At 43.5% G+C, this 27,445-nt stretch overlaps 1 protein-coding gene across 7 annotated transcripts in view; it reads left to right on the top strand.

The window, feature by feature from the left end:
- Nucleotides 1–27,445, top strand: part of SIL1 (SIL1 nucleotide exchange factor) — a 232,445-nt gene that overhangs the window by 17,462 nt on the left and 187,538 nt on the right. The window contains exon 1 of one of the 7 annotated variants that reach the window (XM_038413757.2): nt 9,906–10,031. The exons of 3 other annotated variants lie outside the window; for them this stretch is intronic. In XM_038413757.2, the coding sequence (XP_038269685.1) occupies nt 10,024–10,031 (8 nt within the window). In that variant the 5' untranslated portion in view covers nt 9,906–10,023. Of the gene's footprint in view, nt 1–9,905; nt 10,032–11,427; nt 11,452–26,424; nt 26,476–27,092; nt 27,278–27,445 lie in introns of those variants that run through there. 3 more of the 7 variants (XM_043520331.1, XM_043520329.1, XM_043520326.1) reach the window with 3 other exon arrangements.

Raw genomic sequence — 27,445 nt, 5'->3', positions numbered from 1 at the left:
TTAGTCCAAAGGAAGAAAATATTCTTTCTACACCGGCTGAAGAAGTTACTGCTGTTCAAAGCGAGATTATCACTTCATCAGTCTCTGAATCCAAGTGCTTAAGTGACTTCCACCAGTGCACTGGTGTGACTTTCTTTAAAACATCATTAGCAAACTTATATTTCTTGACTGGTTTTTATTCCCAAACTGGGTCTCTTTTATGGCCTGCTGCCATTATAGGTTTTCCATTCTAGTGAGAGAATGGTATGGTAGATCTCAAATCAGTGAAGGCTACACTTGGAAAGAGTTCAAGACTTCTGGAATATGCTGCTCAAACAGTTTCCCTTTTGTTTCTACTGCTTGTCACTCCCTTCTCACATTTATCTCCAGACTACTTCTCCTCGTCCAGATCTATTTTGCCCCCAACAATCTTGTATTCATCGAACTTTTTGAAAATTTGCACTTTTAGGGAGAGGTAAGGGATTGACTCTGTGTACACAAATTTGCAGAGGGACAATAGGGTTGAGGTCTGTTATTTCTCACCTCTATATATTATTTATTAAAAAACCATTTTTGCTGTTAACAAGCATGTTGTTGTCTCTGGAGACACAAATCCACAGTTTGAGAACTGCAAAACTAGACATCGCTGATGCTGAGTACTGAGTCCCATTGGGTAGATAGAAAGATTAACCTAAATAATCTATACAGAAGCCCCTGGAACCCCATAAGATTGGGTCCCTAATCCATGGACTTGGTGATAAGCTGCCAAAATCTTTACAACTGGTTCCTGCCTCACCCCACAAGGGGGTAGTGGCCCACTCCTGCCCCATCCACCCCCCTTCCCTGTCCTCTGACTGCCCCCAGAACTGGGCAGGAGGGTCTCATGGGTCACTGTAGTGGGTGCCCACCCCCCCAAGAGCCAGAGGGATGTGCTGGGGGGGCAGCTCCCAGGAAGCATCCGGCAGGTCCCTCTGGCTCCTAGGGGTGGGGGAGCATAGCTGGGGGTGAGCGGGGGGAGCGACCACTCCCTCCCCACTGATCACATCAAAAGTGGCTCCTTAGGTGCCGACTCTGTGGATGCTCCAGGGCTAGAGCACCCCCGGGGAAAACTTGGTGGGTGTAGAACACTCACCGGCAGCTCCCCGCCCGGCCCCAGCTCACCTCACCTCCGCTCCGCCTCCTCCCCTGAACGCGCCACCCCGCTCTGCTTCTCTCCCCCTGCTTCCTGAGAATCAGCTCTTTGCGCGGGAAGCCGGGGAGAGGTGAGAAGCAGGCGGCGCCTTTGCGCTCAGGCCAAGGGAGGCAGAGGTGAGCTGGGGAAGGAAGCGGTTCCCCTGTGCTCCCCCCCGGGGTACCTCGCTCGTGCCCCTCCCAGCTCACCTCCGCTCCACGTTCAGGGGAGGAGGCGGAGCGGAGGTGAACTGGGGCTGGGGGCAGGGCAGGGAGCTGTGGGTGGGTGCTCTGCATCCATCAAATTTTTCTTGTGGGTGCTCCTGCCCAGGGTCAGCTCCTAAGACGCCACTTTTGGCCGGTTGTTAAATTTAGAAGCCCTTTTAGAACCGGTTCTCCCTCACGGGCCAACCGGTTCTAAAAGGGCTTCTAAATTTAACAACCAGTTCTAGCGAACTGGTGCTAACCAGCTCCAGCTCACTACTGCATGAACTATTGGAACTCATTTACAAAACCTTTTCTTAAATATTACATGAATATATTGTCTCATAGAATTAGAATTTATAATACCTATTCCATGATACATTATAGCTCAAAGATATCTTAATTAAAACTCTTTAAATAGCTTTTTTTCCTCAAAAAGCATTTTATCAAAAAAATCAGATTTAAAAAAAAATCTTTTTTTTTTTTTAAATTAAAAATAATTGATTTTTATCCACTCTGATCTGTAAACTTCTTTTCTTCCTTGATTAACACTGTGCCTTTGAATTACTCTCTACCTGAGTATTTAATTTGTAAACATTTTGGGACACTGTTTGAAAAATGTAATATAAAGCTGTATTGCATTTACTGTAATCTGTTATTACAAGCATATTTCACAGGCATACTATACAGTACTGTGGGTTTTTAACTAAAATTTTTGTTTTTTCAAGTAAGCTTTGAATAGCTGTATGGTAACAAATGATGGATAATATCCATATGAAACAATTTCACTCCATTTTCTTTTCCAAGACCATGAAAGAGTGAAAAACAGCTTTGAAAATGTTTTTCTCATAGCCTTGATTCCTGCTTTAGTATAATTTGTGCTTTTTTTTGTGGTTATTTCTCCTTATGGTAACTTATTAGTGCTATTACTTTTCATGGTCCTCCAAAATAAATTGCTCTACAGTTAAAAAGATCTAGCAGGAGCCTAGTATGAGTTGGATCCTGCTGTAAATTGTGGGTTTAAAAACTCCAAAGGTTTGGGTGTTGCCTGGGTCCCTTAACTCTGTTTCAAGTGACAGCTGGCACAGGCTCAAGGGAGGCAGGTCTCTTTGAAGTGACTTATTAGATATTTGTTAAAATTTAATCCAGTAGTGAAAGCGTTGTATAGCTCTAAGGGTTTGTCTACACTGGGTGTTGTGTTTTTTGCCCCACTCTAGCTGCCCCTTTGCCAACCCCCTGTGCAGATAGTGGCTTGCATTGGAGCAGTTTACATCAGTTTGAATGTGGGAGAAGCTGCACTCATGCAGGTCACTTGTTTCGCCAATGTGGTACATCTACATTGGAGGTTTGAGCCAATGCTGTGCTAGTGGAATTACATCAGTGCGCCCTGCTCCCAGTTTTGACAAGCCCTCTTGTCCATCCACTCTCTCCACATTAGTGGTTTCTTGTTGATTTTTCTACAGTGAGTTGCTCCAAAGTGCAGCATCAGTGTGTGACAAGGGATTGAATTTAAATTTTTTCTAGCCAAACTGGCCCATGTTGTCTGGTAGCCAATATTATAGGGGACATTTTACAATCAAAATGGAAATAAGTGGAACCTAGTATTCCTGCCAGCGAAAGGGACCAACTCCCCTTCCACCAAGAGGAGGCTGCCTATCTAAGGATAAAGGCTGTATGCTAATGCTGCAGGTTGGGGAAATGGAAGCCTCCAATTGTGACTGGGAGTTGCAGTTTATGCAAAGCCAGTGTTGGCTTCCCCTCACAAGAAATATTTTAAAAATTTAATTATTCTTCCTAAAATAAAACAAAGGAATAGTAAACAGGAAACCTCTCAGGATATGCCGTATTCGGGAAACGCGTTCATTTTGATGATGATGATTTTTCTCCAAAGGCTAAATGTTCTCCATCTGCACACGTTGGGCTCTAGATGAATGTTGACCAGATACTCATCCCCAATAAAATGGAGAATCGCTAAATATTTCACCTAAAATACCAATTTTAGGTGGATTGCTACCTAAAATTCCAGTTATCATAGATTTCCCTATAAGCATGTTTGCTTATGTCCAGAAATTCCAATTTATCCCAATTGATTGATTTATATCCTGAGGTGTTCAAGTGCATTTATTAGGTTTAATAGTTAGGAGCGGACTGAGTGATGCTGAGAACAAGAGGTGTCATCAGCATAAAGCATGATCTTGTGTTCTGCTTGGCCTCTCCTGATGTTATGTACATGTTGTTGATTTGTATGGACAGGGGTGAAAGTAATTTAAAGGACTTACTGATACGCCGGAGTCCTGAGTGGAGCACGGCTTCAACAGGAAGGGGCACGGCCTCTAAATCAAGATTTAAAGGCCCTGGGACTCCAGCTGTGGCTGGGAGCCTGAGGGTGGCTGGGAGCTCAGGGCCGAAGTAAAGGGCCTGGGGCTCCGGCCGCCACGGAGCCCCTGGCCCTTTACATTACTGCAGGAGCCCTGCCGCCTCTACCCCGGTGCTCCGGCAGCGGGCTTGGGTGGCGCTTTAAAAGGCCCGTGGCTCCCCGCAGTGGCAGGTGCATTGGGTCCTTTGCGGGGAGCCCCAGGCCCTTTAAAGCGCCGTCTGAGCTTCGTACCGGCTTACTTTCACCTCTGGGTATGGATAGCAATAGCTAAAGCTTCTAGGGGTTGGTCTGACAGCAGAAGTCAGAGGGGGCAACTCTGTTTTGTACCCCTGTGAAGTGGGAATGGTTTTGAAATAATGCCATTTGTTACCACTCTGGAAGAGGGATTCATATAAAAAGTATAATCCATGAGAGAATTGACTACCAAATGTGAATTTAGCAAGCAAGTAAAAGGTAATCCCAGGAAACAGTCAAAGATCTTCTCCACCTCTAAGGATATGGCAACAAGAGGCTCCTTTGACTCCCTTGAGACTGCAATTATGTTGATCGGTTGGCACAAAATCATTAGTTATGTTTTTCACATCATCTGGGATAAAATCCTGAAAATTTTGCTGAGGCAGAAGTCTTATGACAGTGGGAGTTGGATGGGTATGTCTACACTTAAAATGCTACAGCAACACAACTCTAGTGCTTCAGGGTAGACACTCGTTACAGTGATGGAAGGGGTTCTCTTTTTGCTGTAAGTAATCCATCTCCCAGAGAGGCAGAAACTGGGTCGATGGAAGAATTCTAGCACTGTCTACATCACGGGGTAGGTGAGCATAACTAGCTCTCTCTCAGCAATCTTTCACGCTGGCATAGCTACATCTTTCAGGGGTTAAGTTTCCAGTGCAGACCAACTATGAGTATGGGCTGAGTAAAGACCTTGGGATTTGGCTCATGATTTATGTATATAAAGTGTATACAAAGACTGCCCAGAAATGACAGATTTGTATCTATTACTTTGTTGTTCATGATTTGTGATATTTACCAGAAGACAAGAACTTCGTTTCATACGAGGACACAATCAAACATTTCTCATATTTTTTTTAAAATGCCTGTTTTACTCCCTGTTGGAAATGTGACATTGAAACTCTAAATCCTTTAAAATTCCTCTGTCACATGTACCTAACTGGTTTTGTGTGTGTGTGTGTGTGTGTGTGTGTGTAGTGTGGTGTAGTTAATGTGTTCTTAGGAAGCCATAATCCTATATGAGCAGGGACTACATCTGTGTCCTCTGCTTTGATGCCAGTAACCACAGCTGAAAAGAAACCTTCATACAGACAAAACTGTGTCTAAATATAGGTTTTTCATGAGGCATCAAATGCTCTTTAAATAAAATTTGAAAAATAGATGCAGAGCATGGCTCTGGTGCTAAGAACCCTGAATGGAATGCAGGATGACACACTTGCCTCCCCCTTTCTCTTTTTGTGTTCCTCCCACTTTGCTGGTGTTTAATTCTACTGTTGTTTTTTCCCCAGTTACTTTTCTCATCTTTCTGGGAGGAGGTTGGTTGCATACATGCACCTTCCTATGTAAGATTCCTGGAATTGGCCAGACTCCTGCTGGAGAACAATGGGTGTACAGAAATTCTGGTCTACTTCAAAGATTTTTGCAGTGTAGCTTAGGAGTGTGAAAAAAAACACCCTTTTAACTGATATAGCTATGCCAGCAAAAGCCCTAGTGTTGACACAGTTAAACTGGTGAAAAAATCCTTTTACTGGTGTGACCAGGGTCCCAGGGGAGCCAACTTAGGTCATTCAATTAGGGTGAACTGAAAAGAGTGGGGGCAGGCAATCCCCAAAACTGATGGATATTCCAATACTGAGATTTACCAAGCCAGCACAAAACAGCTTCTATAATACCTCACTGGTTACCCAGAAGCCAACAGCACAGTTCCCTTGAAGTAACCCAGCCATAGGCCTCCACCCAGACAACCAAGTCAAATATGATGAGGATTACTGAAAATCTTATTCATCACAAAGGATCGGACACATTACCTCCCAGGTTAATGAATATTCCAGATCTTACCCAAATACATGCTTACAGCCAATTCTTATTAACTAAACTAAAATTTATTAAAAAAGAAGAGAGAGACAGTATTGGTTAAAAGATCAGTATACATACAGACATGAGTACAGTTCTTGAGATTCAGATTCATAGCAGAGATGGTGAGCTTTGTAGTTGCAAAGAGTTCTTTCAGAATTACTTCTTAGGTAATAGTCCAATGTTTATATTCAGGGTGCTCCAGTCAGGACTGGAATCTCAATCTTGTGGCTTAAGCTTCCTCTGTATGAAGCATCAAGCAGATCTGAGATAAAAAGGATCAGGACCCAAGAGTCTTTTGTACAGTTTTCTAGCAGCCACTGGACCATACAGTTCTGGGTGAACAGTAGGCTTTTGATGTAACCTTCTGTTTCCTAACCCTCACTGGTAATTAACTACATGGATTAACATAAGATAATTTATCCATTAAGCAGTTTATCGCAAACTTTAAAGAGCCATATAGACAATGACATTATTGCACCCAAGATTAATATAAATGTTAATATTCCCTTTTGATCTCTGAATCAGTAGCTATAGTGACAGACAGGAACTGTCTATGTGGCTAGCATCTAAGATATAAGTAAACACATAAAATTAGTATCCCCTCTAATTCTCTAACAATACAGGTTTGCACTTCAAAGTTCTAGCCTATCTAGCATGGAATGGCCCTAATTGCCATTTCTAACATGTCTCTATAGGTTGACTCTGGGTCGGTTAGCCTGCAGAATGCTTAACCCTTTCTGGCCACGTGTTACACTTTGTATAAGATTCGTTGCAATTATATAACAGTGGTAGCAATAATGATTTGCATGGTCTTATTTTAATCAGATAATGTCACAACTGGCGTAGCTTATTTTGTTCGAGGAACAGGTATAAGCTATGCTTTTGATGGTATAAACTGCACCTCCTCTAGGAAGGTTTGCTGGTATAGCTATACTGGCAAACCCTTTCTAGTGTAGACGACTTTTGTAAATCAAGCTAGAATGATGATTTTATTAGTGTCTGGGACAACCACCTCTGATGTGGGACACGATATTTAACAGCTCACAGCAATAATACACAATGATAGAGGGAAGGCATCAAAGAATACAGTATCCTGTTGAAACTTCAGGGAGTAGCAAGGGAGGCAGAATGTAATTACTGGAGTTAAAATTTGACCAGAAAACTGGGGATAACATCCCCTATTCTTGCAAAAAATACTAGAGAATCTTTAATTATCACAAGATCTTGGTTTTGAAACTCCTGTAGCATGGCACATCCAGCAGAACAGTGTCCCCTAATCCTGTGCTGGGATTTAGGTTCATCACTGACTTAGTGGGGAATGTTACCTACTAGTTTTTTAACACCACTTCATGCAGTAGCTAGGTGTTCTGTAGCTTGTTAGATGTGACAGGATCCCAGCATAGTGTGATATAACTGCAGGTACAAGCAGGAAAAAGGACAGGAGGAACAAAAATACAGAGATACTGAAAACATGGAAGACAGGGTGGTGGCAAGAGATGGACAGAAGTGGGGCTGTGAAAGGGATGAGGAAATTCTACCCAGATGCAGTAGCAGTGTTTATTTGTATTGTGGCAATGCCTACAGGGCCTAGCTGGGGATTGGGGCCCTCCTGTACATATATAACATAAAGGCAGACCCTGCCTTGTAGAGTTTTCAATCTAAATATCTTGTAAATTAGCTCCTGTCCCATACATTCCCAAATGATAGACTCTACTGTTCCTTCTATACCAGAATTTAACTATTTAATTCCACAATGAATAGTTCTTTAAAGAAAAGATGCAGTGGAAAGATGGTGATAATCCTTAGCAATTATAAAGCAGTTTATATCTTCAAAACTCTTCTAAAATGTCTCCCAAGAATGAACGAGATACTATTCTGTTAGTGCAGAAATGTCACATTCTTTATCTGTTGTGTTTCAGCCCAAGAGTGATAATTTAAACCTCACTTTCTTTTAATAATGAATATTGCTGATGACTGTCTTGCACAGAAACTTCTACATGGGAATAGATTGTATTGTAATGATGTATTTTTAAAGTGAAAAGTGTTTGGTTGATGTAAACACTTGGGTTTAATGTGGCCAGTTAGGCTTCCTGGATTTTTCCTTTGGAGTTTGGCTGCCTTCCACTTAAGGGAGTGCAGTAGTCTATTAAGAGTTTATTTGATCTGACACATGACAAATTGTTTCCAGTGGTGGGTACTTCAGGCAGTGTGTTAGCTGGCAGCCCTGGTGTGGGCACTGTGGAAGTCGGGAGAAACAAGTCCGTTCTTCACCTTCATAGATACTAAGGTCAGAAGGGACCATTCTGATCATCTAGTCTGACCTCCTGCACAACGCAGGCCACAGAATCTCACCCACCCACTCCTGTGAAAAACCTCACCTATGTCTGAGCTATTGAAGTCCTCAAATTGTGGTTTAAAGACTTCAAGGAGCAGAGAATCCTCCCTCAAGTAACCCATGCCCCATGCTACAGAGGAAGGCAAAAAACCTCCAGGGCCTCTTCCAATCTGCCCTGGAGGAAAATTCCTTCCCGACCCCAAATATGGCGATCAGCTAAACCCTGAGCATATGGGTAATATTCACCAGCCAGATACTAGAGAAAATTCTTTCCTGGGTAACTCAGATCCCATCCATCTAATATCCCATCTCAGGGGATTAGGCCTATTTACCCTGAATATTTAAAGATCAATTAATTACCAAAATCACATTATCCCATCATACCATCTCCTTCATAAACTTATCGAGTTTAATCTTAAAGCCAGATAGATCTTTTGCCCCCACTGCTTCCCTTGGAAGGCTATTCCAAAACTTCACTTCTTTGATGGTTAGAAACCTTCGTCTAATTTCAAATCTAAACTTCCTGGTGGCCAGTTTATACCCATTTGTTCTTGTGTCCACATTGGTACTGAGCTTAAATAATTCCTCTCCCACTCCGGTATTTATCCCTCTGATATATTTATAGAGAGCAATCATATCTCCCCTCAGCCTTCTTTTAGTTAAGCTACACAAGCCAAGCTCCTTGAGTCTCCTTTCATAAGACAAGTTTTCCATTCCTCGGATCATCCTAGTAGCCCTTCTCTGTACCTGCTCCAGTTTGAATTCATCCTTTTTAAACATGGGAGACCAGAACTGCACACAGTATTCTAGGTGAGGTCTCACCACTGCCTTGTATAACGGCACTTAAACCTCCTTATCCCTACTGGAAATACCTCTTCTGATGCATCCCAAAACCGCATTAGCTTTTTTCACAGCCATATCACATTGGCAGCTCATAGTCATCGTATGATCAACCAGTACTCCAAGGTCCTTCTCCTCTTCTGTTACTTCTAATTGACGCGTCCCCAGTTTATAGCTAAAATTCTTGTTGTTAATCCCTAAATGCATAACCTTACACTTCTCACTATTAAATTTCATCCTATTACTATTACTCCAGTTTACAAGATCATCCAGATCCTCCTGTACGATATCCCGATCCTTCTCTGAATTGGCAATACCTTCCAGCTTTGTATCATCTGCAAACTTTATTAGCACACTCCCACTTTTTGTGGTGAGGTCAGTAATAAAAAGATTAAATAAGATTAGCTGAGATACTATCGCTTCATGCTTTATCCCCCCATATCCCTCTTTTGTTTGTTAAATTGTGTCCTTTGCATGGATTATTAATATTGCTGATATGCTGTCTGTGCTTGCAGGTGCCATTTGTGTTTCTTGTCGTGCTTTGGTGTGCAAGGCATATCAGGGGGGTGAGTCTGGCTTTTTGGAACCAGACCCAATTGCCTTTAAAGACGCGTTGCTCTGTTAACATTGTATATATAAAATGAGTAACTCCATAATGAAGGGTGGAAGAAATTTCACAATACAATTTCAGTATCTAATGGCTGTTAGCTAAAAGGTATATGTCCTCTGAGACATTTTAAATACATTTTATCTGTTCTATTACCTGCGGTTTCAAGAACATATCCCTCAAGCATTTTAATCTTGTTTTTCAGGCTTGTCTCAGAATGAGAAATCACTCTTATTTGTAACATTGGGGATAATTACCATGTTCACTCATTTCTTTTCTGTTCTTTCCATCCATATATTATTGTTTCCAAGAGAAAATCTCTCAGTAAATCTCTGTTAAAACAAGACAGGCTGCTTGATTGAAGGGAGAGCCTGGCTGGTCTGGAAATGGGTCTGCAATGAGCAAGAGAGCCTCTTCTGGCTCATGTGCAGGTATGCTTTAATGCAGTTGCTCTCAATCTTTCCAGACAACTGTACCTCTTTGAGTAGTCTAATTTATATTGCGTATTCCAAGTTTTACCTCACTTAAAAACTACTTGCTTACAAAATCAGACATCAAAAGACAAAAGTGTCATAGCACGCTATTACAGAAAAATTGCTTATTTTCTCACTTTTACCATATAATATTTCAATTTAAATTGATTTTATAAGTACAATATTTATGTGTATAGAGGAGTATAAAGAAATCATTATATTAAATTTAGTTTGTACTGACTTCACTAGTGCATTTTATGTAGCCTGTTGTAAAGCTAGGCAAATATCTAGATGAGTTGGCGTACCCACGGAGATCTCGGCATACCCCCAAGGGTACGCATACTCCTATTCGAGAACCACTGCACTAGTGTACTTCTTCAGACCCATTATAAAGCACTTCGACATGTGGAGCCAATCAGATGCCTGGACGGGCAGAATGTTCTTAACCCTATAATTAAACAATAAGGCACCCCAGGAAGTACATCTCTGGGCAATTATAACTTATCAGAATGCCTGAGGTGAGGTATGTGGCTGAAGGTCAGGTCTACTTAACTACCCGAGAAATGTAGTAATCATCCTGAAGTGCTCTGCCTGCAGTGTCTCACTGCTGTTATGAAATGGAATTGATATATAACAATAAGAAAACCAGCTCATCAGAAAGTCCTATTTTATCCAGAGACTAAAAACCAATTCAGAGTTTCTGTAACAATGCCTTATGTTCTCTCTCCAGCTATTTCTTTTAAATATAACGTCTCTGATGCTTATGGCAGACTGACAGTGTTGGAGACCAAAGGTCACTCTAATTATTATTTATTATATAGCAACATAAATATTCATCATACTTAATACACAAATTACAGGGTCCTTGCCCTGTTAAACTGACCCCAATTCTACAATCACTTGTGAGTAACTGTACATGTGAATGTGGTCACTGAGTTCAATGGGATTTTGTACATCCCTAAGGGCATGGCTACATGGAAACATCAAAGCGTTTCTGGAGTGTTTTGAAGTGCTAGTGTGCTTGCGTGCTGGGAGAGAGCTCTCCCAGCACTCCTGGTAATCCACCTCAACGAGGAGATTAGCTCCAAGCGCTGGGAGCGCGGCTTCCAGTGCTCAGAGCCTGTTCACACTAGCGCTTTAAAGTGCTCTGACTTGCTGGGCTCAGGGGGGTGATTTTTCACACCCCCGAGCCAGCAAGTTAGAGCGCTATAAAATATAAGTATAACCAAGCCCTAAGTGTCTGCAGGGTCAGGGCCTAAACTGCAACATAACTTGATGCGTGAGGTGTGCTATAATACCCAGAAGCGTACTGCCTGGGTTGGAGTGGAGGATGAGGGGAATAGCCTTGAGTTGTGTGGCTTTAGCCTGCAATTCTAAGGTAATGTTATAAAATGTTATCCTGTGTCAAGAGTGTTTGGCGGTGGGAGGACTAGGCCTTCGTGAGAGGAGGACTTGCATGGATTTGTTCTTTTCTATTTCAGTATTGGCCAGTCCTATGGTAGGCTAGTGATCTCCCTAGTGTTAAGGGGCAGATTGAGACCTGGTTGCTACATGGCTGAGGATTGATCCTATTGCAGACCAGAAACAAAGCAGCTTTGGAGCCCATTGCTCTTCAGAACTTGGAGAGGGAGAAAGATAAAACTGGTTTCAGAGTAGCAGCTGTGTTAGTTGGTATTCGCAAAAAGAAAAGGCATCTGGCATCTTAGAGACTAACAAATTTATTTGAGCATAAGCTTTCGTGAGCTACTGCTCACTTCATCGGATGCATTCAGTGGAAAATACAGTGGGGAGATTTATATACATAGAGAACATGAAACAATCTGTTACTGTACACACTGTAACGAGTGATCGCTTAAGGTGAGCTATTACAGCAGGAGAGCAGGGCGGTGGGGAGGGGGAAAGAAACCTTTTGTAGTGATGATCAAGGTGGGCCATTTCCAGCAGTTGACAAGAACATCTGAGGAACAGTGGGGACTGGGGGCGGAATAAACATGGGGAAATAGTTTTACTTTGTGTAATGACCTATCCGATCCCAGTCTCTATTCAAGCCTAAGTTAATTGTGTCCAGTTTGCAAATTAATTCCAATTCAGCAGTCTCTCATTGGAGTCTGTTTTTGAAGTTTTTTTGTTGAAGAATTGCAACTTTTAGGTCTGTAATTGAGTGACTAAAGACATTGAAGTGTTCTCCAACTGGTTTTTGAATGTTCTAATTCTTGACGTCTGATTTGTGTCCATTTATTCTTTTATGTAGAGACTGTCCAGTTTGACCAATGTACATGGCAGAGGGGCATTGCTGGCAGATGATGGCATATATCACATTGGTAGATGTGCAGGTGAACGAGCCTCTGATAGTGTGGCTGATGTGATTAGGCCCTATGATGGTGTCCTCTGAATAGATATGTGGACAGAGTTGGCAACGGGCTTTGTTGCAAGGATAGGTTCCTGGGTTAGTGGTTCTGTTGTGTGGTGTGTGGTTGCTGGTGAGTATTTGCTTCAGGTTGGGAGGGGCTGTCTGTAAGCAAGGACTGGCCTGTCTCCCAAGATCTGTGAGTGATGGGTCGTCCTTCAGGATAGGTTGTAGATCCTTGATGATGCATTGGAGAGGTTTTAGTTGGGGGCTGAAGGTGATGGCTAGTGGCGTTGTTGTTTTCTTTGTTGGGCCTGTCCTGTAGTAGGTGACTTCTGGGTACTCTTCTGGCTCTGTCAATCTGTTTCTTCACTTCTTCAGCAGGTGGGTATTGTAGTTGTAAGAATGCTTGATAGAGATCTTGTAGGTGTTTGTCTCTGAAGGTTTGGAGCAAATGCGGTTGTATCGTAGAGCTTGGCTGTAGACAATGGATTGTGTGGTGTGGTCTGGATGAAAGCTGGAGGCATGTAGGTAGGAATAGTGGTGTCATAAATATAAAGAGAAGGGTAAACACCTTTAAAATCCCTCCTGGCCAGAGAGAAAACCCTTTCACCTGTAAAGGGTTAAGAAGCTAGGATAACCTTTGCTGGCACCTGACCACAATGACCAACGAGGAGACAAGATTGTTTTTCTCCCTCTTCAGCTTTGAAACTAAGGGTCTGTGTCTGGGTGAGGCTTTTGCCGGGGACAGAACAGGAATGGAGTCTTAGAACTTAGTAAGTATTCTAGCTAGATATGCGTTAGATTATGATTTCTTTTAAATGGCTGAGAAAATAAGATGTGCTGAATAGAATGGATTTTCTTATTTTCCACTGAATGCATCCAATGAAGTGATCTGTAGCTCACGAAAGCTTATTCTCAAATTTTAGTCTCTAGGGTGCCACAAGTACTCCTTTCTTAAAGATAAAACTGATTACCTAAAAGACTCCTGTTAGATAATGTGTCAAGCAAGGAGGATTGTGAGTGCTCCCAGCTCTGCAGGAAGCTACACACAGTGAAGGCCAAGAAGCAGAGAACGAAGTGCAAGATCAGCTCCTGCATTCTGCTGCCTTGCACAGAGGGAGAACTAACACTGAGAAGAAGCAGTGACTGCAGGCCTTCCAGAGAATGACCTTCCCAAGATACCTCTCAGTCTGAGATGGCCGAGTCTCTGCAGAATCCACAGAGCAGGCTGCCCCTAAAAGCTTTTAGCTAGCCCAGCCGATTCAGCAAGGCAGCTTCATCCTTCGTTGCTAATGTCCTCCTTAATGCAGGGAACTCAAAAACCCAAAAGGGGACACAATCCCAGGACCAAAGAAACCAAAGTCTAAAATTAAGTAGATCTCCTTGACTTTGATACTCCTGAGGTTCTTTCTGACAAAAGAATGTTCTATTAAGTGCCTCCCATAAATCCAAGTGGAGAATGAAAAACACTCATAATCAAGCTCAGGTTCATCCCTCAGTTTGTCCCTTTCTGAATCAGAGACTACCAAGCCTCTGAACAGAGCACTTATCAGTAGGATGAGACAATCAGAGACCAACTGCTGTGGGTAGTCTCTCTGTGTTCTTTACTTTCAGCCTGTTTTTGGGTCCTCGTCTTTGCTCCAGTGCCTGGATTGGCTGGGTTGCAGAGTGAAATTAACGAGACTGCTCCTGTTCAGAACCCTGTAATGGCAGTCACTCTTCTGCTACTTTGGGTAGCTCTGAGCAGGAACAGAACTTCTGGCACTGTCTGCAGACTCAAAAATTATTCTGCATCTGGTCATGCTTGGAGAGTTTTTTTCATTGTATGTAGGCTAGAAACTTACACTTTTTAAAATGAAAATTTAAACCCTCAATTTCTTCAGATTTTTAGGCATTGCCCTCCCCTGTCATGCACCAGGGAAAGCTTCTCATTCACTGACAACTGGAAAGCAGATATTGTCAAGCCTCGTACTAGATATTTTTTTTTAATGGGGCCCTGTGATAAATGAACAGGGGGAGGGTAGCTCCCTTTTTATGGGCAGCCAGCCAGTTAGTTATAAAATTCCTCTTAGTAGCTGTTCTCTACTTGCTTTACCTGTACAGGGTTAACAAGTCCAGAGATAAAAGGAAAGGAGTGGGCACCTGACCAAAAGAGCCAATGGGAGGGCTAGAACTTTTTAAAATGGGGGGAAAAAAACCTTCCCTTTGTCTGTCTGGTGTGTTCTCTGGGAAAGAGGGAAACAAGAGGCAGTTATGCTATGAGAAGCTTTAAGCCAGGTATGATCAAAATAATCAGATCATACCTAGAATTACTTATTTGGAACTCCCAAATAGATTAGCAATGTTTAGAAAGACACGATTTAGGTTTATTTCTGTTTTATTTCTTGCCTTGTGGACTCCTCCTGTGCTAACCCCAGATGCCTTTGTTTTGCTTGTAACCTTTAAGCTGAACCTCAAGAGATCTACTCTGATATTTAATTTTTGTAATTTTTCTTTTAAGATTGAGCAAAAAGCCTAAGTTCCAAATGTATTTCCTTTCTCTTTGTTTTTAATAAATTTTTTACCTTTTTTTAAGAGCAGGATTGGATTTTTGTGTCCCTAAGAGGTTTGTGTATATGTTGTTTAATTAGCTGGTGGCAACACCTGATTTCCTTTGTATTTTTTTTTTCTCAGCTCTTCCCTGGGGTGGGGATGGGGGTGAAAGGGCTTGTGGGTACCCCACAGGAAGGAATTCCCAAGTGTTCCTTCCTGGATTCTCAAAAGGTGTTTTTGTTGTGTGTGGTGTGTGTGTGGTTTTTTTTTTTTTTTTTTTTTTTTTTTAAATATACACTTGGGTGGTGGCAACATCTACCCATCCAAGGTCACTCCCAGCACTGGTAGCCATTCCCCTCACAGAGGTGGTGAGTGTTTGTGGTTTTTTTTTTTTGGTTTGTTTTTTTGTTTTTGTTTTAACAGCGCTGGAAGAGCTCTCTCTCAGTGCTGATGCTGTGACTACACAACCATATTAAAGCGCTGCCAGTGAAGACAAACCCTTAGACACTTAGGCATTATCTTGGGCACAGACAAACCTGGTTTCATATCCTTACCCCCATGCATAAAGAAATTCCTACAAGCAGCAGAACTGTTGGATGGTTTTCTGTCATGGAATCTGTACTCCATATTATCATCTCTAGTAGCTTCATCATTTAAATCCCCATTTGTTTCTTCACCATGACGGTCACCTTTCACATAGGGATTTCATCTGCCATCAGGTTTTGAGAATGAGAAGCTCTTTCTGTAGATTATCAATGCTGTATGTTCTGCCGTGACCAGGTGGTGCAGAGAACTGATACAACTTTTCCATTAATCACAAGTCATTGCTCTACCTTCATTTTGTCTGAAGCATCTGAAAGGAGAAAAACAGCATAGACTAGATATCCATAGTGCATGAAAAAAATCTACCTATGTGGAACTGAAACACCCAGGAAATCAAACTTCCTATTCAACCTTTATCTCTAAGCAATAAAAGGAAAAATCTTCAATAACTAGGTGGATCAAAGCTTTGCATAGTAGAGGCTGATAAGGCATAAGGTGAGACTCCCACCCAAGAAGGTTACAGACCACACAACAAGATCAGTGGCCACCTCATGGATGGAAGGAGTGCAAGCCTCCTAAGAGATCTACCCATCAGCCTTACCTACCTTTGTTGGCCTTGGTCCACACCTTTCCAATTAATACAAAGTAGACATAGAACTTTCCGGAGAAGAATGCTGCAGTCTTTGGTGCCTTAATGATTGTTTCAATAACTTTCCAAAAGAAACATAATGAGCTGTGTTGTAATGACAGTTGTAACTAAAGGGACATTGCACAGATCACCTTTCTTATTTTTGTTACCTACTGTTGTTACAAGGAACACCTATAATTGAGAGAGATTAGAAATATTTTTCTTTTGCATGTTGTTTACTTTGTGCATTTGTCAGTATGGTCTGTACAGTCAATTTCCCTGTTTCTTTTCTCATATTTTAATTATGGTAGTGCCTACGGCCCAACCTAGGGCAGTATATAGTTAATAGTCAGTTAATCAGTTTCCTTTGTGTAGGCCTGTTACACAGCAACAAAACAGAAATGACGTTTCTGTACTGTAGAACTGGTACATGAGGGAATAAAGGAGAGGGAAGAAGGTTGCCTCCCTCTTTTGGTGCATGGGTCTGCCAATACAACCCACTCTTTTTATGACTCTGGAGTTGTGATTAGTGCTGTTTTATATTTGCAGTTCTAAAATTTTAAAAAAGGGTTTAAAAATTGTATCTTCTACTGGCTAACAGTTTTCACCTTAGTTTGTTTCAACTTGAGGAGTACTCCTGCTTGGCGGGGAGGGCTCAGGGCTTATCTATGCTTGAAACTCCACAGTGGCACAGCTGCAGCCCTTCAGTGTAGACACTATCTACACTGTTCTCCCATCGATGTAAGTAATCCACCTCCTCAAGAGGCAGTAGCTAGGTTGATCTAGTGCTGTTTATCGTGGTGTGAGGTTGGGTTATCTGCATCCCGCAGCTGTGGATTTTTTACACCCCTGAGCAGTATAGCTGGGTCAACCTAACTTTTTAGTGTAGACCAGGGCTTGGTCTTCAATCTTGAAATGAAAGGTATAGCTAAAAGAGTAGATATGATCAAGAAAGATATCTAGTTCTTATAGATTTTACACACCCCTTCTTGTTCTCTTCAAGCTCATAACTGCCTACGTATTTTTTCCGTGATTTACGTAAAGTATTGATCTCACTTTAAAGTTTGCTCAGTAGTGAGATAAAAGAGTAACACCACTTTACATGTATAACACCTTTTACCCAAGGATCTCAAAGCATTTTTACAGACTCTGAGAGAAGCCTTACTATGCTCTTATACATAAATATTTATCTCCATTCTACAGATGGAAAAACTGAGATTTGGGGTGGTGAAGTGAGTTGCCCGAGATCGCACACTGAGTCAGTGGCAAAGCCTGTAATGGAACCTAGGAATCTTGGCTCCCAGTCGTCTGATCTCACCCCTGGATAACACACCTTAATTAAGATAATATTGAAGTAAAAAGAAAACGGTACAGAGTTTAGGCATAGAAGTTTCTGGTTATCAGGGAATAAGGTACAGATTATCAAGGGGTGCGAAATTCAGTTTAGGAGCGGGTGGCGTAAGGAATACATAATCTGCAATCTCCCCGATTGGGGGTAAAAGTTTAATGGGTCAAAGTACAGACATTGAGAGAGAGGTCCATATAATGGCTATGTTCAGGTGTGGAGTATGAGTGGATGCCATGATGAGGATGGATCTACCCTCATTTGGTGGGATTTAATGTTGAGTGAGTTTATGGTTCCATTTCATATGGTCCAATGAAAAAAGACGCTCAGTCCCTTTCCCGTGGTTGATGCACGATGTTGTACCGGCTCACACCTCCTGGTACTGTTGATGGCCGGTGATGTGTTCGATGTAGATGTCCCTGGACCATCGGATTGCGTCAGACCATGAGGCGCCGCATGAGCCGAGCGTACTGTCGACCGATCCCACAGGTCTGCAGCACATGCTCATTGCAGGGGTCCCAAGCGCCCAGGGCTCCGACAATCAGGGCATCCATCTGCACCTCGTAGCCCTTGGCTCTCAGGGTGTCGGCCAGGGGGGCGTATTTTTCCAGCTTACGAGCTTGGGATTCGCGGAAGGCCGGGGTCCTGGTCTCGAAGGAGACTGTGATGTCGATGAGGATGATCTTTTTCTGGTCCTTGTCGGTGACTACCACGTCAGGTCGCAACTGGCTGTCCGTCCCGGGGATGGTGGAGTTCACAGCGACCTCCCCCAGGCAGTGTGATGGCTTTCACCAGGCGGTTCTGGATGGCGTTGTGGCGCAACTGCCAGGCTCTGGAGTGAGGCTTGCAGCTGCACAGGATGTGGGGCAGCGTCTCGTTGGAGTAGCCGCACTTCCTGCAACGCTTGTCTTGGTTCCCATGGTGGACAGCTTCATTGAGCGGGACGTAGTTGAGCTGGGTGCAGTGGATGAACCGCCAGTCGGCGAAATGGGTGAAGCTGCCCCCGGCGAGGAAGTGGTTGCTGGCGTCCCACTTGCTGGTAAGTTCGAAGACTTTACCCGGGTCTGGTTTACACTTCAGGGTTTCCATATACAACGAGTGGATGGCCGCCTTCAGGGTCCTCTCCAGCATGCCCCTGGAGCTCAGGATGACGATGGTGTTGTCGTTGGACCTGATCTGCGGCACCAGGACTCCCAGCTCCTGGCGCTCCTCCCACTACTCCCAGCGGCAGCCGTTGCACTTCCCCAGGCGATGTGTGGCATTGCGAGCGCGGGACCACAGTGAAGCGATGTCGCCACCGTCCCATCCAAATTCGTCATCCAGAGAACTGCTCAGGAATATGGCGGTGTCTTGGTTGGAGGGGGCTCTGCTGATCCGCTTCGTTGTTGCATCATGGAAGGCGTTTGCTGCGATGTTCCTTACCATGGCGTCGGGACATGTCAGCAGATGGTAGGTATGGGTGATCACCACAATGTCACACAGTTCACCCATGCGGGGGACATTGGCACCACCATGTCTGTGCTCGTTGCTGGCTCTCTGGGGAAGGAACAGCCACTTCTTCACCAGCTGCCGGATGATCTTGTCTGCCTTGTTGAGGGGTACCTTTGCCATGGTGGATCCCCTTAAGACAAAAGAGATGCAGGGGATCAGGAAGGTGTTCAGGGCATTATCTTCTGCTACGGTGTTAGCAGGGAGGCGTTGATCTTGGCAGCATCCTGCAAGATCTCCTGGATAGTGTCCTCGGGTGTCTGCTGGACACGGAAACCCGTCGGCATGCCAAGGTGCTAGTACACCTGCTCCTCTGCCAGGGAGATAGGCTCACCCTGGATCTGGAACCCTGTTGCCTGCACCAAGTCCCTTTTGCTGCCGTCGATGTGGAGAGATGCGCACTTCTTTGCATTGAAGCGGAGCCCCATCCAATCGGCAGCTCAACTGGTGGCATCTAGCGTATGTTGGAGGTTCTCTGGGTCGTCTGCAGTCAGGACCAGGTCATCCGTGTAAGCCAGGACGCTCACCCTCTCACCGTGGAGCTTGAAGCCATCTGTCATTGGAGATCGCTCGCAGCAACGGCTCCATGGCGAGGTTAAAGATGATGGGACTGTGGGGACAGCCCTTCTTAACTCCACTCCAGATTGGGATCTCGGCGATCTCCCCTTCGACCGAGTGAATGGTTGTGCTGCATCCCTCGTACGCCTCTCGGATCAAATGGCGGGAATTCTCTGGCATCCCAAACGCCTGGAGTGTGGCAAAGATGTGGTGGTAGCCAGGTCAAGCCATGCTACCGTGCACTGCCTCCGCGCCTTTCTGGCTGTTTCGATGGTGGTTTGGAGGACAAAGTTGTGTTCATAGCAGCCTTCACAGGACATGAAGCCTTTCTGGGTGGAGCTGATGGCTCCCCCGCTCACTGACCACTCTGTGATCCTCGACGTCAGGCAGCTGGCATAGAGCTTGTACATTGTGGAGCAGAGGGAGATGGGCTTCCAGTTGCTGGGGTCGTCCCGCTCACCCTTCTTGTACACCAGTACCGTCCTGGCCTTCTTCCAGGAGCTGGGAGTCCGGCAGAATTGCTTGCACTGGTTGAAGAGCATGGCGAGGACCAGGCAGCCGGGATCTCGCTTTTTCAGGAGGCTGTAGGGGATGCCATCTTTCCCAGGAGCTGTTTTTTTTTTTTTTTGTTTTGTTTTGTTTTTGTTTTGTTTTTGAGAGTCTGGCCATCACTTCCCTGGGCGTAAAGTCAGTTTCCAGGACACCTGTTTCGTCAACACGGAGCAGGGGGTGGAGACACTCTGGGCGCTGCGCGTCATTCTGGGCTATGCGGTCGAATACATCCTTGAAGTAGCTGTAGAGACGCTCGGATGGGATTGTGCGGTAGGGCGAGGGCTCGTCTAGGATCTCCCTCATAGCTTTGGAGCGGTTTGCACGGTACAGCTTTTTGGATCCTTGAAGCTGCTGCTGGATCGTAGCAGCGTACTAAACAAAACCAAGTCTTAAGAGAATGTTAATAGGGCTCCATTCTGGAAGTTTGTGCTCCATTCCAGAAGTAGCTTATAGTGGAGAATTTGAATTGTCTCTCTTTGTTCTTAGATACTGCAATTCAATATCAATAGCTATAAACAATGGCTTGCTTTTTGGTGGCATTGTATAGCTCCAACATGTGGTTAGTGTAGTTCCTTTGCTGGATTCTAGCTTCTACTGAGAGTTATGCCCATGGGTTGACTTTAATAAGAACTGTCACCTTGGCCTCATGTACTGTAGTAGAGTGAGGGAATGCATTTTTCATAAACTTCACAGCTAATGGTGTTTCTCACAGATCAATAGAGCTGTTTGTAGAGGTCCTTTCTTTCCCCACTTTTGCAGGCGCTTTGAGTTGGTTCTCATGGTGACTTATGCAATACTGTTAAAACAGTAGGGATCTTTGACTCGAGAGAGATAGCAGTTTATAAAAGAAACCTCGGTACTGATATGGTTCTGACGGTGAGGTGTTAGCTGGGAAAGACTGAAATGTAGGTGTTTAAGCATCAGTAACAGGTAGGTTGTATTGGTATTGTATATGAGAGCTGTGATCTTCTCTGCTTTTTATCCTGTTTGCAGCAAGGAACATTAGCCTAATGGAAGTGCTACAACACTTTAGTTGAATACACATGCTAGTGGCATTTCTGGGCAATGTAGATGCTAATGATTTGATAAACTTTATGTAGCATTTTTCATACTAGGGCTTCTGAATTGAGCTATAAATCTACAATAGCTAGTTGGCTGGGACCATCCTTAATTTTAGAAACTGGGAAATGTCAGTGTGCTGGCTCCATACCTTCCTAATCCCAGCCAACGTCCTGTTTCCTGGCACCAAACTTGCCTAACCACATTGAGCATCATCTGTCCTATCTCCATACCTGCTTAATGCAGATTTTCTAATTCTGTCCCCACTGTGACACTGTACCCCATATTCTTCACAGTGATATGATATGATTATGACATAATTATGATGGATTTTGTATAAGACATGTCATGTAAGGGGTCATTGGAAAAGTTATGATTTGCTGAATATGATCTTATTTGTATGCATGTATCATTTTTGTATTTAAAGTTAGGAATATTGACTAAATCTGTATTTTAAATGTAGTTGAACCTGAGCAATACTCACTAGGCAAAATGTTTCCAGTTCAGATAGCTGGCTGTGAAAGGCCTGTTCAAGGTAATGGGCCATTAGGATAAACAACAGGCTTTAGGAGAACCTTATCCCCCATCTGGTAAACCTTCCTGAGAATGTTCCAGACAGCCTGTAAGTAATGGCTGCTATGACTCAGCAAGGTATGTAAGGGCCTTCACAGACAAGGTCAGCTCCCACGCTGCTGTCCTGGGCAACACAGTATAGGGAGGAGGTGAGTAGTCTTCAGTGGTGAAAGAACAGGTTAAGAACTATTTAGAAAAGCTGGACATGCACAAGTCCATGGGTCCAGATCTAATGCATCTGAGGGTGCTGAGGGAATTGGCTGATATGGTTGTAGAGCCGTTGGCCATTGTCTTTGAAAACTTGTAGTGATTGGGGGAGGTCCCAGATGATCGGAAAAAGGCAAATATAGTGCCCATCTGTAAAAAAGGGAAGGAGGAGAACCCGGGGAACTACAGACTGGTCAGCCTCACCTCAGCCCCTGGAAAAATCATGGAGCAGGTCCTCAAGGAAATCATTTTAAAGCACTTGGCGGAGAGGAAGATGATGAGCAACAGTCAACATGGATTCACCAAGGGCAAGTTATGCCTGACCAAGCTGATTGCCTTCTATGATGAGATAACTGGCTCTGTGAATACGGGGAAAGTGGTGGATGTGATATATCTTGACTTAAGCAAAGTTTTAGATACAGTCTCCTATGTATTCTTACCAGCAAGTTAAAGTATGGATTGGATGAATGGAAAGCTGGCTAGATTGTCAGGCTCAATGGGTAGTGATTAACGGCTCGATGTCTAGTTGGCAGCCAGTATAAAGTGGAGTACCCCAGGGGTCAGTCCTGGGGCCAGTTTTGTTCAACATCTTTATTAATGATATGGATGATGGGATGGATTGCACCCTCAGCAAGTTCGCACATGACACTAAGCTGGTGGATGAGGTAGATATGCTGGAGGGTAGGGATAGGGTCTAGAGTGACCAAGACAAATTGGAGGATTGGGCCAAAAAAAATCTGATGAGGTTCAACAAGGACAAGTGCAGAGTCCTGCATTTAGGATGGAAGAATCCCATGCACCGCAACAGGCTGGGGACCGGCTGGCTAAGCAGCAGTTCTGCAGAAAAGGACCTGGGGAGTGGACGAGAAGCTGGATATGAGTCAACACTGTGCCCTTGTTGTCAAGCAGGTTAATGGCATCTTGGGCTGCATTAGTGGGAGCATTGCCAGTAGATCAAGGGAAGTGATTATTTCCCTCTATTTGGTACTGGTGAAGCCATATCTGGAGTACTGCGTCCAATTTTGGGACCCCCACTACAGAAAGGATGTGGACAAATTGAAGAGAGTCCAGCAGAGGGCAATGAAAATGATTAGGGGGTTGGGGCACATGACTTGCGAGGAGAGGCTGAGGGAACTTGGCTTGTTCAGTCTGCAGAAGAGAAGAGTGAGGGGGGATTTGATAGCAGCCTTCAACTACCTGAAGGGGGTTCCAAAGAGTATGGAGCTAGGCTGTTCTCAGTGGTGGCAGATGACAGAACAAGGAGCAATGGTCTCAAGTTGCAGTGGGGGAGGTCTAGGTTGGATATTAGGAAAAACTTTTTCACTAGGAGGGTGGTGAAACACTGAAATGCGTTACCTAGGGAGGTGGTGGAACCTCCATCCTTAGAGGTTTTTAAGGCCCGGCTTGACAAAGCTCTGGCTGGGATGATTTAGTGGGTTGGCCCTGCTTTGAGCAGGGAGTTGGACTAGATGACCTCCTGAGGTCTCTTACAACCCTAATCTTCTATGATTCTGTGATTTTGGACTCCATTTTGGGATGTCTGTATTTTTCCACAGACTGGTCTGGGAACTGGTTTTGGAACAAAGGGTTCCCGCTAAAGCTGTATAAGGCAGGGAGTGACATCTGTTGTTTTTCACTCCCCACACATGAGTACTCCTGGAAACACCAAAGGAACAAAAGGCTGAACTGGGGGAACTACTGGACCCAGACTAAAGGGATTTCTAGCCTGTGTAGGAAACCTGCGGATCCCAAGGTGCAAGGCAAGTGAAGCTTGTTCCTTAAGAATCTGCAAGCCTGCTTGCATCATGAGTGAAAGATTGTTAATTCAAATCCTATCCTCCTAGTATGTTAAGCTTAGTTTTTTTTTATTTACTAGGTAATCTGCTTTGATCTGTTTGCTATCCATTGTAATCACTTAAAATCTATCTTTTGCAGCTGATAAACTTGTTTTTTGCTTTATCTAAACAAGTGAGTTTGAATGAAGTGCTTGGAAATCTTAGCTCAAGGGGAAAAGGCTGTTGCATTGCCTCTCCACATTGAGGAGGAAGCAAACTGGATGATTTCATACTGGTTGGGGTTTTGACCAGGGCAGGACAGTACAGCTCTGGGGTCCTTGGCTGGGAAGCTGGCGGTTATTTTGGCTGTAGCCTATTGTTGATTCATGCAGTGGCTGGCCAGCCTGCATGTAACTGCATCTAGGTTTGTCCTTATCTGTGTGAATGCTGGTGAAAGACAACTGTAGGATTGAGAGCGGGTCTGCAGCTTGTCACAACAGTACAGTGTGAGAGGGAGCCCAGGCTGGTGAGTCAGAGGGTTCAGTGGTACTTCAGGACCAGGGGGGACCCTGGGACTGGGGGAGGGAACCCATCACACCCACATAGCCAGCTTTTGAGCCACTGGCCAAGAAGTTAAAAAAACAGATAAATCTTTGGTCTTCCATCCAACACTGGGGTTTGGTGTCCTGGGTCTCAGGACAGCAAATGGCCAGTAGCTGATTGCTTTTCCTTCTGCATGCCCTTTCTGGCTGATATCATCTTCCCCTGCTCCCCTTTTTCTGGAAGGAATTTATAGTTAAGGTTATAGGATTAGCTACACCCAGAAATAGTGCTGACTAGCCATGTCACTTGTGGTTTATCACAAAGCGGCTTTCTTTGTTATCACATGGGTCTCCATGCTCCCTGCTCCAACACTGCACCCCTGTCGTGTCTGATTTGAAGAGCAGGAGTAGAGAGAGGATCCAAGGCAGTGAGTGCACTGAAGCCTTGTCTATACTGCTCTGAAACTCCAGTGCTAGTCTAGCACCAGTGCAACTCCACCACTGCTAGCATCTGTGGGAGTACCAATGTAGTTTACCTGCTGGTAGGTATGTTCTCCCCCTATCCCCCCCCCCCCCCGCTATTTAGATCTTCGAGTGGGGTTAGACTTCATATTGGTAAAAACTCTTGTGCTCTGTCTATGCTAGCACTCCAACTGCTGCTCGATCTGGTAGAGCTGGACTGGTGCTACACCAGCGTTGGGGATTTCAAGAAAAGTGCCGGCATAGGGGCAGCCAGGGAGAGGAGTTAGCTGGTGATAAAGGCCAGTAACGGAAACATCAGCCCTTTCAGGCTGTAAGCTCTTTGGGGCAAGAATCCATTAACCATATGATTGTACAGCACCTAGCACAATGGGTGCATGGCCTGGTTGGCCTCTAGGTGCTACTGCAATATAAATGTATAATAATAATAATCTACCCCCACTGATTCAGACCCTTGCTGATGAGGCATGGTGAGAGGAATAGCTCAAGTGAGAATTTTAAGTTGGCATAAACTTTAATAGCTTTTTATTAAATGGAGTTTATATTGCTAAGATGTAAAAGCAACTCTTTGTTTCACGTCAAGTTACTGGAGCAAGTCATAAACTTGTATCTAGTTGAGGTCTCATAACTATTACTCTAATTTTCTTGCTTGTTGTAAGGGTTGACAGCCTGTCATAAATTCCTTAAATTTATTTCAAGTACATTGAGAGAATGTAAGCGGATGTATGAGAGCCAGCATAGATGTGACTAGATCACTACCTATTTTTAAGAAACTGCTTAGGCCTATAACGGACATTTAATGCCAAGAGTGGGCCCCACGTCAGTTTACGTGAGATGGAGGCTTGCAGGGTGGATTTTATTTAAATCAAATTGATTTAAATTGCTAGTCAGGAAGACTCGATTTAATCATGGATTTCTACATAAAAGTGCATTCTTTTTGGTTGTTATAACCTTAATACATATTCTTCACAACTCAGAGATAGATGTAGATTTCATTTTTAGAAGGTACAGACTATATATTTTTAAGTGATTTATTTTGAAAACTTTTCAGATTAGTTTTACAGCTTTTTCAGAAAACGAATGATTATTTGGTTATTTCATTTACTCAAGGTAATTGAAGCAGATATTTATGAAGTGATTGGGAGGTGAACTATCTCCAGTTCAACAGGTTAATCATTAATATTTGGAGGATTTACTTGCCATGCTGTATTAGGAGGAGAACATCACCAAACAGACATTTAAATTGTTTTATTTAACTAAAACAACAACATTATGTATTCTGGATTTTTTTTCTTTAACAGAAAACATAATATTTTAACAAAACAAGCATATGAATTTTTGAATGTAGTTAAACATTCGAAGTAGCAGCTGTGTTAGTCTGTATCCGCAAAAAGAACAGGAGTACTTGTGGCACTGTAGAGACTAACAAATTTATTAGAACTTATGCTAAGAACTCCTGTTCTTTTAAACATTCAGGTGTTTTAAAATCAGGTTTGTTTTTGTTAAAATTGTTTTAAACTAAAATAGTTAAATGAAATATTAAAAAAAAAAAAGTGTCAGCCAGGTCAACATGAGAAACTTAAAATAAAATATTGGCTTCTGCAGCTAAGTCAGTCGTCTTCACCTTCATTTTCCTGTTAGTAATCTGGAGAAGAAAAAAAAGCTTTCCTGCTTTTTCAGGTCCCAAACGATTTCTCAATTTGGAATGAATTAGTCCAAAGGAAGAAAATATTCTTTCTACACTGGCAGAAGAAGATACTGCTGTTCAAAGTGAGATTATCACTTCATCAGTCTCTGAATCCAAAGTGCTTAAGTGACTTCCACCAGTTCACTGGTGTGACTTTCTTTAAAATGTCATCAGTCAAACATATATTTCTTGAATGGTTCTCCCTTAGCTCTGAAGTTTATTATAGTTGGCATTATGCAGGGATGATTGCTAGATGCATTTTATCAAAAAATCTGATTTAAATTAAAAAAAAATCAATTAAATTTAAAAAAAAAATCATTGGTTTTTATCCACCCCGGATGCTTGTAGTAATGTCTTCAGTGTTGGCCTCACACAGCTCCTATTTTTATATCTTTTGAGGCAACATATGCCAAGAGTTGCTACAGTGGAACTTTCTAGATAATGTTCATCCTCAGTGAGATTTTCCATAGTGACCTTAGGTCTGCTTGCTGCTCATTACAACAGGATTGGACCATGTAGACTGCATCCAGGGTGGATGGTCCACCTGGTTGATCCCTAGACTATTGAGGTAGTGCTCAAGGTGGTGGAGGAAAGTGGAATTGACCCCATAATGGTCAATACTATGCAGAATGGTGGTGTGCTTTCTCAGTTTACCATCATCTGCAAGAAGTACCCCTCTTAGTTCCCCTGTGCAGTCAGGCTAGGGGAAGAGAAGATGAAGACTTTTTGGTCGCTGGCTGGCAGCCTGGCCAGTCTGAAACTGCATGAGACACCCTTGGCAACATCTGGTGGTGTCACCAAGGTCCTCCACCACCTGGTTCCAGCAACTGCAGTCATACAAGTCAGAGATCATAAGACCATGAAGGCATTGGAACTCATTGTCCTGTTAAGTATCTCTCTCCTGCCCCCCCCGCCTCCCCTAATCTTAATTATGGAGGGAGTGATGTCTCCTTGTTCTGTTAGAGGGAGGGGATGGGGAGGTTGCAGCCTTTTTTGGGAACAGCATGTGTAATGATTCCCTAAATCCTAATTCTGCTGTGGAATCCTTCCAGG

The sequence above is a fragment of the Dermochelys coriacea genome, chromosome 8 (assembly GCF_009764565.3).
Source record: "Dermochelys coriacea isolate rDerCor1 chromosome 8, rDerCor1.pri.v4, whole genome shotgun sequence".
NCBI lineage: Eukaryota > Metazoa > Chordata > Testudines > Dermochelyidae > Dermochelys > Dermochelys coriacea.
This window is presented reverse-complemented; position numbering and strand designations above follow the sequence as displayed.